The following is a 17,293-nucleotide window of genomic DNA, read 5'->3' as shown; positions in this document are numbered from 1 at the left end:
GATTGTGAATGAAAGAAAAGAGTAGACAAGAGAATGTAAAATGTAAAAGACCTTCTGAATGATTACAGAAGAGAACGCTAGTAAAAAATACTGAAAAATAATTTATAACAAAAATCCCTGTCATAGGTTTAAGATAGAAGAACAAAGGGCTATTTGAAAGAAGCCGGAATCAGAGTAGAAGAGAGAAATATAGCATTTCTAATGGGCGACGAGGACTATCGCCCCACTTTTCTTATGTATTGCAGAGTAATGGTACAAGAAACAAAAGAAATGAAATTGAAATGAAAATGAAAATTGGTAAAAATCACAATTATAGTGAAATAAACATATAAAATTAAGTGGTAAAATCATAAAAGAGACCATCAAATTATGATACGTAAGTAAACTGAAATAAACAAATTGTAATATATCTGTGATAATTATAGGAGTTGTGGAGAAGAATGACAGAAGATATTTGAAAATTATAAGATCTGTGAAGTAAGAATAAAAGTTGTGAAAGATGAAATAACTAACACTGAAAAAAAAAACATTAACCCTGTGAATAATAAAGTTCCTGACCATACTACCACGGTTTGAACAAGACGGCCCAATAACGGAGCGATGTTGATGATCTATACATAAAACAAATTTATCCATTTCTTAAAAAAACTAGTCAATGTGTTGGTACTTCATTTTATTTCGCATATTTTTCAATTAAGATCTTCAATTTAAATTAATCAATATTTATTTTTACTAGTGAAAATTAGATGAACTTTTTAAATTTATCGCACGATAGATAACATTACGTGGAAGTTTATATTGAAAGCTCTCTATTCAATATGTATTCCAGAGACACGTGTACATTAACATATAGCTTCCTCCACGATTTTCAGTAAAACATTTTACCTATTCCGATCGCTCGGTATTAAAGCCACGTATTCTAAAACATTGAAGTCTAAATAAACGATTCATTTGTTAGAATCATTTTATGCTCCCGTATTCGGTAACAACAATACATGTTTACAGTGAAACATGCAGCTATAATGGTGTTGCATCGAACATTCCATGATTTTCATTCGCCATTATGGCTTTATCATGTGACTTTCGAATACATATATACAAGCCTAACCAACATATAATGTACTTACCTGTACTTACTTTGAATAATCAATTATAAAGTTTATAACTAAAAGGTAATTGAAAGAAAATTCACATTATGGCATTACTTTTGCGCCACTTGTTACTTTATATTTTATAACTGTCACTATTTTTAAAAATATATTACACGTTAAAATTAAATAATATTTTCTTCGGCTACGACTTTACTTTCATCTTTTTCAAAGTTTCCTATAATTGTGTAGAAAATTTTTATAAAATAATATATAATATCCAGTGCTTATATTCGATATGTTTTTAAGTAAACCGCAAATACAGATGTTAAGTGTTTGTGGCAATGATGTTGCAAATTCATATACTTCACATGGCCAATCATACGTCGCTTGTTGTCGTATTGGAAAAACAGTAACATTATTTAATTCGCTAGTCCTCGTTGTCGCCTACTCCAAGGCATAGACCTTCCCCAAAACTTATTTATGGGAAGCTATACCATAATCCCCTTGGCATGTGGATTGGTGATGGGGGTGCGATATCATCGTGCGTCGACAACGCTGGTGTCCATCCACGTGTGAATCAATTTAGATTGTATACCAGGAATCGAACTCGCGAAGCGATCGCAAATCTCAATCCTCTACCGCTCTAACCGCATTGTATATATAATTATATATGTACATATAAATATTCAAGTGGCAGCGATATGAGGAAACTCAATAAAAACTATTGAGCTTAAAAGGGCATGAAAAGGTTACCTCTGTAAGCTTAAGGAGGACTTTCACTGCAAACTTTCGACGATACGACTGGAATAAATTTGCTATGAAAGAATACAACAATTCACAAAGTGCCATTCTGGTCACTTGCCTTATATATCCGCAAAGTAAAGTATCGGAGTTTTCAAGTCGTATCGTAAATTTTCAAACAATATTCTTCTTATAGATTTCAATATGACAAACGATTTTATAACCAATAATTTTAAATCTTTGTTATTTAAATGTTTTCCCAATAAAAAGTAAAATAAATTAAAAAAAATTGGATCTTTGAAAGAAAAATGATCATAATTCGACATCTTGAATACATTACAAATAAGGAAATAAAATACATTAGTTCATACTTCAAGAATATTGGCACAAATATGCTATACAACATTTTAATCCAGAAGTGATTTTTAGAGCATCCAGCGTATTCGAAAGATAAAAAAGAATTCAAATTTTTTGTGTTCTATAGACTATATTTTGGAGAGTGTACATTTGAGTTACATCAATTACCTTACCTTCTTCTATCGGACAACAAGACTAGGGCTTACAATACCGGGACTACCGGAATCCCGGACGATTTTTGTCCGGTATTCAAAACCGGTATTAATGTAAAAATAATTATTTCGGTATTACATTAGTTCACTATTTAAAATTATATTAATTAATAACAAGATATTTTTAAGTTATACAAACAATATGATTGTATTCAAATGTCAAATATATACAATACAATATATCAGGTATATTTACTACACACACCGAGCCGATGAACTGTGTGTCGGCACTATAAAGCGATCATTTATGTTTTACGTCTAATGCCTAATATGTCTCATTTATACAAATACAAGTATGTAACACGAAAATGATTAAATAGTTTAAATAAGATTGTTTCATTTTGCAAATCAGCTGTAGTGTTTACAAATAAAGTTTGAACGATTGATTGTTTATATTTTTTTTAGAGCATACTTTAATAAACACTACGCAAATTATTAATATTATTTCATAAATACTTTCAATTGAAATTTATTTTTTCTTTAATTATATAATGCCATACAAGCGTATTATATGTAAAATGTAACATACAACCTAATATTGAATTTCATATATTATTTGTTAACAAGTCAATGTAGCAACTGAGGTAAATAAAATGTAACTAGTATTTTTTTAATTAATAATACCGATTTTAATACCGGTATTCCGATATTTCAAATATCAAATACCGGTGTTAAAATTTTAGTTCGATATTGTAAGCCCTAAACAAGATACACGGATTCAAGACATCCATACAAAGTTGAAATACCTTCAAGCATCACTATGCTCTTACATTGTGAACAGCCACACAATGGAACTATTTACCGAAGTCGTTATTTCTAACTAACTATAACTTGAAAGTCTTTATGTAAAGAGTGAATATGGTTTAAGTCATCACTTAACATCAGGCGAGGCAGAGGAAAAAAGCACATCTTTGTACATACAAAAGCCTCCTGAGAAAGGATGCAGTGCCTTATACAAACATACAAACTGTTAAGTTAACTAGACAGAAATATTATCGTTTGACCCTATTTACTTAAATAAGTATCACTCCTTCGCTATCTTACAAATAATCATCTGTCTGTCCGTCTGTTCGAAGAAAAGTTCTCAATTTTGCCGGTATATATTGTCCGAATCATAAATTCAAATTCATATTTAAAATATCTTTATTGAAGTAGGTATTTACATGCGCTTTTGAATCGTCGATTATTTTAATATTAAATGTAGCTTATACAAGCTCGGAACGCGATCTCTTTAAATCAAATTTAACAATTTTAATGCATACATTATAAGACCAACCATGTAAATGATTCAACAAAGTTCGATGCATTTCGATCAGCTAAAAACCATTGAATGCTGTAATAAGATTTTATTAATAAAATGCTTTTAATTTTAGATTCTAAACTAAAAAAATGAAGATAGAAGATATCTTTTGCAACTTTATAATATATGCGTACATACAAACCCGTGAAGGATTTGTCATTACAGTAATACCCCGCTATACGCGACCCCGTTATACGCGGTTTCACTATAACGCGAATTGCAAATTTCGCGCTTAAATGCCTCGAATTATGCGAAAGAGTGCGTATAAATATAATGTAGTCATCAACTTCTATATGGTGTCTTGACCATCTGTCAAACAATGAAAAACAGTGTTGGGTGTTATGAACGTATTTTACAAGAACCTAAACAAAACGTTACCCAAAAGACAATAGATGTATTTTTCCGTAAAAAATAAGAGTATGTATTGCATAAAGTGTTCCTAGAATTAAAGTGATTGATTAAAATGATTTGTATTTTTTTGTAATAATTTTTGACTATGTTTAAACATAAACCTCGTTATACGCGAATTTCAGTTAACGCGATTTTTTTTTTGGAACGTATCCCTCGCGTAAAGCGGGGTATTACTGTGTATGTAAGATTTTATTTTGACGCACAAATAATATGTTATTAAATTCATTTGAGAAGCAACTGCTAGAATATTTTTTATAAAACAACTCTCAGAGAATCTATCGCTTAATAAATCTATCGCTTATAAGTTATAAATATCTATAACAGCTATTTTTACGTAAAATAAATAAATATTTTCAGCTGCACTGCTACGTAATAAAATAAAGTATGAAGATAGTAGCTAAAATATACGAGTCTTAAATAGTGTTATATGGACAAAAATATTTATATGTGTATACATATATATATTTAAAATGGATTACTTACAGAAATGTACAACAGAGAACTAAAACAACATGCAAACGTCAACAAACCTAACCACGCTGACGTTGGTGCAAAACAGGTATTAAATTCGAATGGAATATTATTGAAACTCGAGGCGCTTTGTAAGGTAAATACGTTACGTTTGTAGTTTGCGCTAGTTCACGGTACTTGCAATAAAACGGACGTCGTTGCTCAGAATAATCTGTCTAATTAAAACAGCTTTCAGCATAAATAAATAAAATTGAAATATCTGTTTGTAATATTAAAATAACTGCTTTTTACTACGTGCTTATAAATACAGTACGTTTACAAAATAAGTTCCTTTATTTATTTTTTTCAGGACCGATTCTGACGGAACTTAGGCAACTTTCATTTTAGAGAAAAAAATGTAAATATTTTTTTGTTAAATTTCACGCAAGCAAAATCGCAGGTACAGTTAGTTCATAACACAATTCGAGTATATACTTCTCGACCAATATCTCTGTGCCCCTCATTGGATCAGAGATCGAATTGGAAATTGGAACATATATAGAAAGAAATTATCATATATAACTCAGAGTATTAGCAAGTTGGAGTATCAATGAACCGCCACAGATATGTTATAACAATATATTACATTGGTAATCCTATATACATAATGCCCAAGTGTTAATTATGTATGATTTAAACCTAAATTAGCCAACTAATAATTGATGTCTTATTTGTTTTTATCTTAACAATGTCAAGTTTTTAATATACGATTCGTGTGACCACTTCCTCATCCATGCTCCATATTGCTATCCTCAGGCTTCGTGTCAGTATCTTTGCAACGGTTGCCGTATTCGCCATCAAAACATCAATGAATCTTGCGATCGCACCTTGAGTCTTGCTCGTGTAATACACGCACAAGTTCAGGTGAAGTCATATTGATACCGCCGCATAATGGACACATATATACAGCCCAAAGGCTCACTCTTTAGTTTACTGAGCCTCTTGGATGGTGAGCGTCTCTGAACCTGTCTTTGTACTATAACCTTGGTTAATGAGAACTTGTTTATCAGCTTAAATGTGAGTTAAGTACAGGATGTTTCTTTGTTTAAGGATATACCCAGAGTAAGGACACCAGCTTAGATATTGCACAAAATATATTATATGCTGTAAATCTATTAGACCTTAATTATACTATCTAAAGGACATAGACTCCTCTTTATTAAGTCATGACCAATCACGAAAAATTCTTTTAAAATTCGGCAAATACATTATAAACAAAACAGTGAGTTGTAATAAGACCCAGCCTGCCTCATACAATAATACAAGATAATTTAAGCGAGTAGTATTAGTCAAATATTATTATATAGCGGCATTGAACAAGTTTAAGAAAATAGTATAATAGTTTAATTGTAAAAATAAAGAAAAGACATAAACATAACCAAAATGTAAATTAACATAGCTGTAATATTAAGAACCGAGGTGAAGAATGAGAGAAGATGGAAGAAAGGAATGTAATAAATGATAAAGAGTGGAAGACATTGTGATGGGTGGCAGTAGAGAGATTGAATTATAACGTGACGTATGACAGAAGATATAAATTAAGAGTGTGATAACGTAAAAAGTGATAACTTAAAAAAAAGGACATAGACTTTTTCTAATAATTGTCAGTGGGATCGGTCTGATAACATTGATGCATTAAAATAATTCTTTTTATCGATGTACAAAATTTAATATTTTTAAATAAAAAAAGTCAACAAGTCAACAACCAGTACACTTATGATATATATAGTTAATTATATTCAAAACGTCCCTGATTTAACGACAAAGTATATGACATAAGTATTGGTATATTGCAATTCTTTTTTTCAGGCGATGGACGCTCACTACAAGGAAGGGGCTGTCCACAAAGATAGCCACTATGACCAGTCCAGCACTGCCATCATCCATCGACTTCCAGCGATCATAACTATATTCTCGGTTCACCTTGAGGTGTGGGCTACCTAAACTTCGTCTAGTGGGTTTTGATCCTTTCGGCCCCAACAACCATCGACTTATGAGACCGAATGCCGGCTAGGCAAAAACATAATGGAGGCAACACTTGCCTCCATTATAATGGAAAAGGATGAAAGAGAGTGTGTCCTCAAATTCTTTAGGAAAGTTGCACAATACGCAATAGACAAGAACAAAACATAGGCGAATAAAACATTGTAAAGTTATTAAAATTTCATTCATTTTTATTAAAAAAAATTGTAAAATAAATCCGTGATAAAATTGATGTACACGAGAAAATAATTAAACCAATTAAAACTGTGATACTGTAATAGAAATGAATAACTGAAGTGTTTGAGGATGTACGAAAGGAATATAATGATTGAGAAATGAAGATGGAATTGTAGAAAGATAGAAGGAAAAAAGATATTGTGTATAGAGGTACGGAATTTTCGCAAAAAAAATCACCAATTTCGCATTAATATTTTTCAAAATTTGCAAATTTCGCATAAATTTCGCATTTATACTTTAAAATTATAAAATTTGGGTAAATTAGGCATTTATTAAACAAATATTTTTGTTTAGTAATTTTATTGATAAATATGAAAGTAAAATTTAACAAAATTTTAAAGTACAAGTCTTAACTTCAAACAGTTTTAATTAATTAAAAGATAACATTGTAAAAAATAAAGATTCGACTTTTTAAATGTCGTTTTTTGGTCTGTACGACGAGATTTTATATGCAGAAGAAGCGTTAAGCGTCCACACTGTTAATTGCACTATGTAATGCTGCTTCAGCCAAAAAACGAAAAGTTGCATTTGACGGCCAACAATATGTCCTGCACATTGGGGTTTTTATTTATATTAATGGACCGAATAATTAGCCTATGACAGTGTGCATATTCATCAATTATCTCATTTTGAGGAAGGCCTTGGAAAAAAGAAAAATACCATACATTTCGCATTTATTCGCATTTATGAGTAATTTTCGCATTTATTCGCATCTATTTCGTAAATACGAAATTTCCGTACCCCTAATTGTGTACTATGAAAGACGAGAACGAAAAAAAAATTTTAGTGAAAAAAAAATATTAAGAAATACAAAACCCTGTTCCCAATTAAATAGGGGGTGGAAGGAGAGGACCCCAATAGCGGGGACCATAAAAAAAACAACCATCGGCTGAATAAGCGATATACCCCACTTCATACTAACAATTCTTCGATCTACGTCAGTGATCTTTTTTCTTATGTATTAAAAATCATTAAATTTCTTTAACTTCTCATTTCTACATTTCATATACAAACCTTTCAATAACTTGCGTGTTTATATAAGCGATAATAAAAATATTAAATATAATCTCTAAATAAAAATATATGATTCCTTATATTTTCTTAGATAGTCTTTTTCGCTTTGTTGACGAATGTCAAAAGGACAAAATACAATGAAGGAATTCGAAAAGGAAATCCTACAAACCTCTTAAGCCCGTAGGACATGTAGAGCTCAATTCATAAAGTCACGTCTTTGTAAAAAAGGAATATGTTTTCTATTAAAAGAAATAAACATCACATTCCCGTTATTCTATATACCATAAATGTTTTTAGTAAATCGATGTACAAAATTTATGATCTCATATCGCTTTTGGTTAGTAGTATATATTTAATATTTTTATATCAATAGTACACATTTTCACAAAAGGCAAATGAATATGTAGTTGACACTGTGGTAAACTCTATTCTACTATAATTCGAGGTTACATATAGCACTACTTTGATGATTTGTTACCGTACGAAATTCCAGGCACAGAGAGCCGCAACGCCATCTTTCAAAAAACAGCGAGAACTTATTCAAGGTCCTAATATATAAAAAGTCCAGACATAAAACAGTCTTTATTGTACATCTATAAGGGCAGTACGTGTCTATCAGTACACGTATGATATATATATATATAGTTAATTATATTCAAAACGTCACTGATTTAACCTCAAAGTATATAAATATATAATTCTTCTTTTCAGCTGATAGACGTTCACTTCTAGATAAAAGCCTCCCTTAAAGATCTCTACGATGACCAGTCTTATTCTGCCCGCATACAGTACCTTAACTGTGTCGTTGGTCCACGTAGTAGGGAACCTGCTTATACCAACTCTACCAGTTCAAACTGCATTCGGTTTCACGAACGATGTACTCCCCCACTGCTACTTCAGACAAGAAATTCTTGGAGATATATCAGTGATCTCGATTATTTAATTTTCGACTCTTCTGTTATTATCATTACGTACACAATTAATCACTATATATTATTCCAAGTGGATAATTAAAAATTAATGACTGGAATCTCTATGAAGCTTACACTCTACCTAGATTGATAGGACATTAAGTTCAGAAATCATGTAGATGAACAATTCATAGAGTTACTGAACGGAAAAAAAGGCCCCGATTTAGGCTACCATTCTAAATGAATTAATATTCATATCATAGAGTTGCCTATAGATACGATCATGTCTAATTTGTAGAGTAGGTCAAAATCATTATTCATCTTAGTTGTGAGAATATATTTAGGTGTAGTTTATTTTTTAACATATTTATAACGTATTTCTCTTGTTATTTTGTTAAACAAAAGATAATTTAAAAAATATAACTCACCAGCAATATAAGTCCACAAAATATTCATAACAGAAGTAACCAATATCGGCTGTGGTTTAATAGGTTCACCATTAAATTTTTCCAGATATTTCAATATAGAAGACAACTCTCTCTGAATCTCTTTCTCCATCTTTGTCTTCCCGAAACCGACGTTCCTCAATTGTTTCACCGTAAACTGCCTCTGTTCTCTCCAGAAATTTCCATCAGCGAATGTTATACCTAAAAATATTAAATAAACATTATATATATAAGACAATCTAATATTCAAATGAGTCACGCAAGAGGAGCTTTGCTACGAGAACTGTTCTCCTGTGACATCTCCAAAGAACTTGAGCATAGAAACGTTGCTTAAGTTCTTCTATTGATTATATGAAAAATAAATACTTTACTCATGTTATAAATATATTGACCAATGCAGATGTTAAGCGACAATAAAAATTTACAACACAAATCGTGTTATGTTCATATTGTACTGCAATATGCACGAAGTGTCAATAAATATTATATTTTCTTTAAAAAATATGTCTTAGATGTTTTTTAATGATGTTTTTTTTTCTAAAAATAATTTGCAAAGTACAAGTCAGTAGGGTCATAAATATACAGTAATACACCGCTTTACGCGACCCCGTTATACGCGATTTCACTATAACGCGAATTGCAAATTTCGCGCTCAAATGCCTCGAATTACGCGAAAGAGTGCATATAAATATAATGTAGTCATCAACTTCTCTATGGTGTCTTGACCATCTGTCAAACTATTAAAACAGTGTTGGACATTATGAACGTATTTTACAAGAACGTAAACAAAACGTTACCCAAATGACAACAGATGTATTTTTCCGTAAAAAATAAGAGTATGTGTTGCATAAAGTGTTCCTAGAATTAAAGTGATTGATTAAAATGATTTGTATTTTTTTGTAATAATTTTTGACTATGTTTAATCATAAACCTCGTTATACGCGAATTTCAGTTAAAGCGATTTTTTTTGGAACGTATCCCTCGCGTAAAGCGGGGTATTACTGTATGTTATAACCGATGTATATATGCATTCAAATATATAGATCGTGTCTTAAATGGTCTAAGTGTACCAACATAATCACGGTCGCGAGAAATCATTGTATGCGGGCAGTGTAAGACTATACATTATGGCGATATTTGTGGGCGGCTCATGCCTACCAGTTGGTGACATGAATGAATATCAGCCTATAGACTTGAATAAAAACTTACAACTGTAGTACATAGAAACGTTTATATGAAAATTGATTAAATAAAAAAGTACTAAGGTATGTACATTGGTTATTATTTAACTCAATTAGCATTACATAAAAATAATTTAATAAGTATATTTATTACGGCCCCGTTGATGACCACCAGAAACAAGATCTTGTATGTTTTTCAACAAATTATCTTCTCATCTTTTTTTTATGTAATTTATTCATTATTATTTTATTCTTCACAAATTCTTTTATTCCTTTTATTTTTCAAAATCGTCTCCTTCCCACCATAATACTGGTTTACATTTACATTCCTTTATAATTTAATTTTTACTTTTCTATTTTCACACTACATTTATCACAGATTTATTCCTTATAGTAAACTTTTAAATTTCCTTATTCTATTACTATATCTATAGTAAACTATTTTGGTATTATAGGATTGGTTATAGGTGAAAAAGATTTAAAGTTCAAACCTATATGTAAAATATCATGTATAGATTCTTCAGGAAAAAGCCTTAAAGGCTTTTAATAAGGTTTTAAATTAGAATACGACATTTTTAATGTCTGGTCTGGATGCAGGCATGTTTCCTACAATAGGTGTCTATCGACTGATATAATAATAAAGATTGTAATATGACACGATTATAATTTCTATTAGTAAAAATATAAGTAAATAAATCTGTTACTATAGCTATAAATAAATGATAAAAAAATCAATGATAATATCTCAATAAAATGACGAATAAAATTTCGACACTCACCCATTTTAGTTCCCAAACAACGAAGTCTAACAAAGAAATTGTCAGGTCTTCCTTCGAACACCTTTTCAGTGAATACCTGCCTTATATATTTCGCTCCATATACTATAACAGTCTTCTCATTGCACAACTTTAAACCCAAGACGTCTGTTGAATATTGTTTTGAAAGCGTCGTAAAACCCTGCCACTGGGAGCCGTGTTTTTTTGCTAGCCTATTAATTAAGTTACTGCATCCGAAATATGGATACCATATAGGACCTGTAACAAAGAATAAGTAATTATAATAAACATTTACTACACACACACAGTGACGTACAAACAATGACATATAAAAAACAGACAAATACAATAAAAATACACTTATTATCAATAAAAATACAAAATAATTAAAGAGCCATATAATAATTAAAAATTGTTTATATTGAGAAATTTAACTTCATTTAATATTTTGTATTTTAAACGTAAGAAATTAAATACATTATTTAATAATAACAACGAAAAGGTAGTGCCAATAGGCGGTCTTATCTAGACAATTTGTTAGAGATAATTTGCTATGGAAATAGTATGACAACTAACGGGTAGTCGAAATGTACATACAAAGTAACATAGGCTATATATATACTTACATAAAGTAAACACACACACTCATGTGTATATATATATATATACATATACATACATTTATATGTATATATATATATATATATATATATATATATATATATATATATATATATATAAATAGTGTGTGTGTATGTTAGCAGAAGTTATCCCAATTGAAATATATACATAATTTTAATCGCAAGTCAACTATTTTTTGACATCAGCCGCGACATTGATGATTTAAATATATACCGTATATATTAAAAAAAATCAATTTTAAATTAACTAGGACAAATTAATATTAAAGAGAGAGAGAAACAAGGAAAACGAGAATTTTAAAAAATCTTAACAAATGAATGTGTTAGCAATTGTAAATAAAATACTCCGTAACAAATGTTTTTAAAAAATTCTTAGCGATTTCTCACGTCTTAAATTTCAGTGATTATAATATTACTTGACTTTGTTGAAATATTCAGTTTTATTTTTGTTAAAGAGTGAAAATAAAAACGAATACAGAATCAATGATTCAGCGCCACATTTAATTCACCATGAGATGAACGTCTGGCATCAATTGATCACAAATTCCGACATACTTTGGCTACGTTAAAATTGCACGTTTAAAGTGGCAGTTAACGAGTCACATGGTTCGTACAACTCGTAGTTGGGAACGAAAGGTTCTCGAGTGAAGACCTCGAGTTGGAAGAGGTGGTGGGGGCTCACCCCCCACTAGTTGGACTGACGAAGTAGTTTATATCTCTAGAAGTTGCTGGATGTGGCAGCGCAAAACTGATCATCGATCTTCGGAAGCCTTGTGGTGAACATTTATCTCACTGATATGATAATAATAAGGGAATTAAGCGCTTCCAAATAATACTTCAATTCCCGCTGGACGAATCAGTTTAAACTCGGAGCGAAATACGTCGATGAGAAAAAATAGCGTGCGATAAATACAAATCCGTTCAATGATGCCCAAGTGTAAACTTGGCTGGTCTCCCAAGAGTGCGGGACTGAGTAAAACTAGTGTAAAGTATTTTAGATTAATTGATTGGTGATCTTGTTGGCAATGTGACATTTTAATAAACTAAAATATATGACTTTCTACAACTGTAATGTACCGGCTAAAAGTTTCGCGCATTCTATACATGTATCTCAAATATTTATATATATGTATATATATATATATATATATATATATATATATATATATATGATATTTAATTTTATTTTTAAACAGTGTTAAGAAGTTATATGGTAGTTCAAATTTAACTACGAATCGAATACGGACATCACTTATCAAGTTAAAGTTTATCACTTGTTATAAATGCTACAGACCTAAGAAGAACATTCAAACAATAAATATATATATACATATATATATATATATATATATATATATATATATATATATATATATATATATATATATATATATATATATATATGTATATATATACATACAAATATATATATATATATATATATATATATTTGTATGTGTGTGTGTATGTATATATTTTCGAACATAACTCTTAGGCATATAGCTTGGCTAGAACATTTTGTTTGTTTAAAAATTATCAAGGATGAATTTTATAAAATTATCAGACAGCAGGTATCATTAGTGTAAACATATGCACTAATCTTAAGTTATCTCAAGTTAAATTCACACGACTACATTTTCAACAAGTTTTTATTTCTTATCGACAATATATTCACATTCCTTTTCAACAACCTTTTGCCATCTAGTATACAAATTATCATTGCTGGAGCGTTAATATTCAATCGGTTTTTCTGTAAAATATTCCTTTAATATATATGTATATATGCATAAGTTAATTTATATACCTTTCATTTCTAGGGTTATAGATTCTTAAACCTTTCCTTACCAACGCCAAAGTTAGACGGCATCCACTGGACACGCCGTGTATACCAGTGCCGTATTTAGGTGTCATCCATTTTCCATTTCTTATATTGCAATGTGATTGAATTGATTCCTCTAAGGGTACAAGCGTGTTATTAAGTACGCCTTTACTTAAATACAATTCTTCGAAATTATAGTATGTATTTGAAAATTAATATTAAAAATATAAAAAGGTATCACCGCAACAATAATCTATCATGGTTGACCGAAAGATATTTTACTTTTAATTTATAAATCAGTAGAAATAAATCGAAGTAGAAGGTACGTTGTTTGCAGTGCAACTGGCAAAAGGCGGGAATCTAAATATGATCGTAAAAATTGTAATGTGGGCTTGTGAAGATCCCAGTGTTAAGATTTATCACAGTAAAACCAATTATAAAGAATTCTATTTTTAATTAATATACCAGTAAAATCTTTAAATATGTAACATTTAAATGAGAAAACTCGAACATCAGAATACCGCCATGCAACGTGCATAATTCGGGGCGCGCTAGCGTCACTTTGGAGGAACGTGCTGCGGTAAGGAAAGGGTTAAAATTCGTTAGATTATATACACTTCGATTTATACTTTAATCATCAGTAATCTCATCTCAGGCAGTTACAATATATCACAGAATTTAAACTCCATGCTCTTAGAACGATTATAAAAATACTTCAAAGTGTGATTTAATTGAAAAGTTGACAGGAAATGCAAAGTAAAGTAACAAGTTAATTGCATAATAGATTCAAATCCGAGAACTCAATGCCAATATGTCGTTAATTGGTACCCAGTTCACAGACAGTGTAATTCTTTTGTTCAGACTGCAATCTGTTACCTTGTTTAAACAAACATATCTTGTAAACTATAGAATACGGCAAGTAACAGATAAGATAATAACAGATAATATAACAAGTCATATTATCAAATACATACTTTCTTTTGTTTGTTTACATTCCTACATGTTTAAACACAACCCATCGATAAATTAAAATTAAAAAATACACGAATATGCTGAATAAACATAAATAAAAATTATATTTTAATTCCAAATAATTTTAATAATGATTTAGATATAAAATTTTTAATTTTAATTTATTAAGATACTTTGATACTGGCTGCACATAAATTTTATTTCGTTAGTCGATTTCTTTTTTTTATTTGGTTTTTTAACAGCACAAATTAGCTAAAAATGAAGATGGATACGATATTATTTTCTTGCAGAGTTGGTTGCATTTGGGTGTTTAATTACCGTCTCACGAAGCCATTCTGTCAAGCCAACTATACGTTTTGAGTCTTCAAGACAAGATTGAATAGGTATCTTCTAAGCAACCATTGTTTAACATAAGGCAAGATAGAGGTCAAATGCTTCACCTATAACAGATCCCCCTGTGGAACTAGGCTTCACATTGGGAAACACTGATATATTTAATAATTTATTGTATTACATATGTTACACGCATCAATTAAACTGAAACTAAAATAACAATAGTGAATTTAAATTTTCGTGGTTTGTTTTTACGAAAAAAAAAAACACGTTCTAAATTTGAAACCCAACGCAAAATTGGAAGAGAAGCTTAAAATGGACAGAGTGATATTATTATATTTTTATGAAAAAAATAAACGTGTTTTTTGTTAGTTGAATTTATTTTCAACGCATATAAGCCGGGATTTATGGAATGCGCTTATGTGTATTCAATTCGTTTTTGTATAAAATGTTCATAAGTGTATTTTTATATCGACATACGAGTATTATGAAGGCTGATAAAGTATATTCGTTGACGAGTTTTTTAAGTACTTTTTTTCTCAATCATATATAGGTTTGCTTAAATGCTATGATATTTAATTTTTTTTAAATAGTATTAAGAAGTTATATGGTAATTCAAATTCAAGTACGATTCGAATACGAACATCACTTCTCAAGTTGAAGTTTATCACTTGCTATAAATGCTACAGACCTAAGAAGAACAATAAAAAAATCTACATATATGTACAGTTTTTAAATATTATATAAATAATTCTTTAATAAAAATATCGTGTATAGGCGAAAGTAACTTTCAAAGTGTATGTGTATATATCTGTGTTGTTAAACTTTATTAAAATATGTGTTGTTGTGGAGTTTCTTCCTACTTCTTCTCCATAACTATAAAAAGTTTCGAAGCTAAGTAGAGTAAAAAATAAAAAATAATTTGACTATCAATAATAAATCAGCTAACAATTACAAAGTTGAATAAATGAATTTTATTTTTATATTTATGTTTATTAATTCTCTCAACGACTAAAGAAATTGATTAACATAGCCAAGTGTATTGGCAAAGCCACATGGCACGCTTAACAGATAGATGGTACTTTACGATTTTTTATAGTACCTCGTACATTCCCATGTCTTGGGTACACAGGGACAGTTGTAACTTAATATTGTTTCCACGTTCTCTTTTATTTTAAACTATTCTTTTATCCTTCTTAACATTTACACCCATTCTTCTTTTTTCTGCACATTACCTCTCATTTGTTTTTCTTCCTTTACCTTTCATACATCGCCTCTTTTCTATGTTTATTTAACATTTTATAATTCTTTTAAATTTTAAATATTTGTGTATATATATATATATACACAAATATTTAAATACATTCATATATATTTATTATATATTATATATATTATTTAACCTGTTTTATTTTTGACTCTACTCTACTTCGAAAGTTGTTATAGTTGTGGAGAAAAAGTAGGAAGAAACTCCACAACAGCACATATTTTAATAAAGTTTAACAGCACAGATATATACACGTGCACTTTGACCGTTATGTTCGCCTGTAGACGGTATGTTTATTAAAGAATTATGTATGTAATATTTTTAAATATATATATATATATATATATATATATTATTAACTTATTTATATATATATATATATATATATATATATATATATATATTTAAATTTATTATATGATTTCTTAGTCATAATTAACAATTTATCTCCATTTTACTTTTGTTCACCAATGATATGATGATGTTTCTTTCTATCTTTTTGCGGAACCTAGACTGACATTCAATCCTTAACGAAGCCAAATATGGGACGGGTCTTTATGTTTGTGAAGAAGAGATTACAGACTGCCAAGCGCAGCTAAGGACGCCCACACACAAGGCCATGGAGAAATCTATAAGCGAGGCCAATGCCCAACAGTGGACGTCTTTTGATGATGGGTATCTCTTAAAAATCTTTCAATCTTCTTTATTACATAACGAAAAAAAAACTTCTCGACTTTCTCTTGATTGACTATTATATCTACTACACTAATCTAATTGACTTTATTTTAATTGACCTCTGTGATTACTATTTTAAATGTATATATAAAGACATATGGCATTCAAATTTGCGGAGTCGTCATAAAAAAACAATACAACATGCTTACGAATGGTTCAATAACATCCTCAGGAATATTAAAACTCTCCATGGTTCAGAATGAGCGATGAATAAGTGCTTGAAGTTGTGATCGAATAACGTCTCACAAATCAACTTAATCCGCCCGCCTTTAGTTCAGGGGTACGCAACCTTTTTAAAAAACGAAATTTTTTGGCCGCACATAATCTAATAATTATTTTATTGATTTAGATTATTT

At 29.9% G+C, this 17,293-nt stretch overlaps 1 protein-coding gene across 1 annotated transcript in view; it reads right to left on the bottom strand.

The window, feature by feature from the left end:
- Positions 1–11,252, bottom strand: part of LOC137933056 (probable cytochrome P450 305a1) — a 28,135-nt gene extending 16,883 nt beyond the window's left edge. Inside the window, exons 1-2 of the mRNA XM_068776794.1 lie at positions 11,174–11,252; positions 9,196–9,414 (exon numbers count right to left, since the gene is read on the bottom strand). Of these exons, the coding sequence (XP_068632895.1) occupies positions 9,196–9,414; positions 11,174–11,177 (223 nt within the window). The 5' untranslated portion in view covers positions 11,178–11,252. The remainder of the gene's footprint in view (positions 1–9,195; positions 9,415–11,173) is intronic.
- Positions 11,253–17,293: the final 6,041 nt, after the last annotated feature.

The sequence above is a fragment of the Battus philenor genome, unplaced genomic scaffold, assembly GCF_028537555.1.
Source record: "Battus philenor isolate CCGP_79_NKW_IND1 unplaced genomic scaffold, ilBatPhil1.0.hap1 SCAF_1, whole genome shotgun sequence".
Classification (NCBI taxonomy): Eukaryota; Metazoa; Arthropoda; class Insecta; order Lepidoptera; family Papilionidae; genus Battus; species Battus philenor.
Note: the sequence above shows the minus strand (reverse complement) of the source record. Positions and strands in the feature narration are given on the sequence as shown.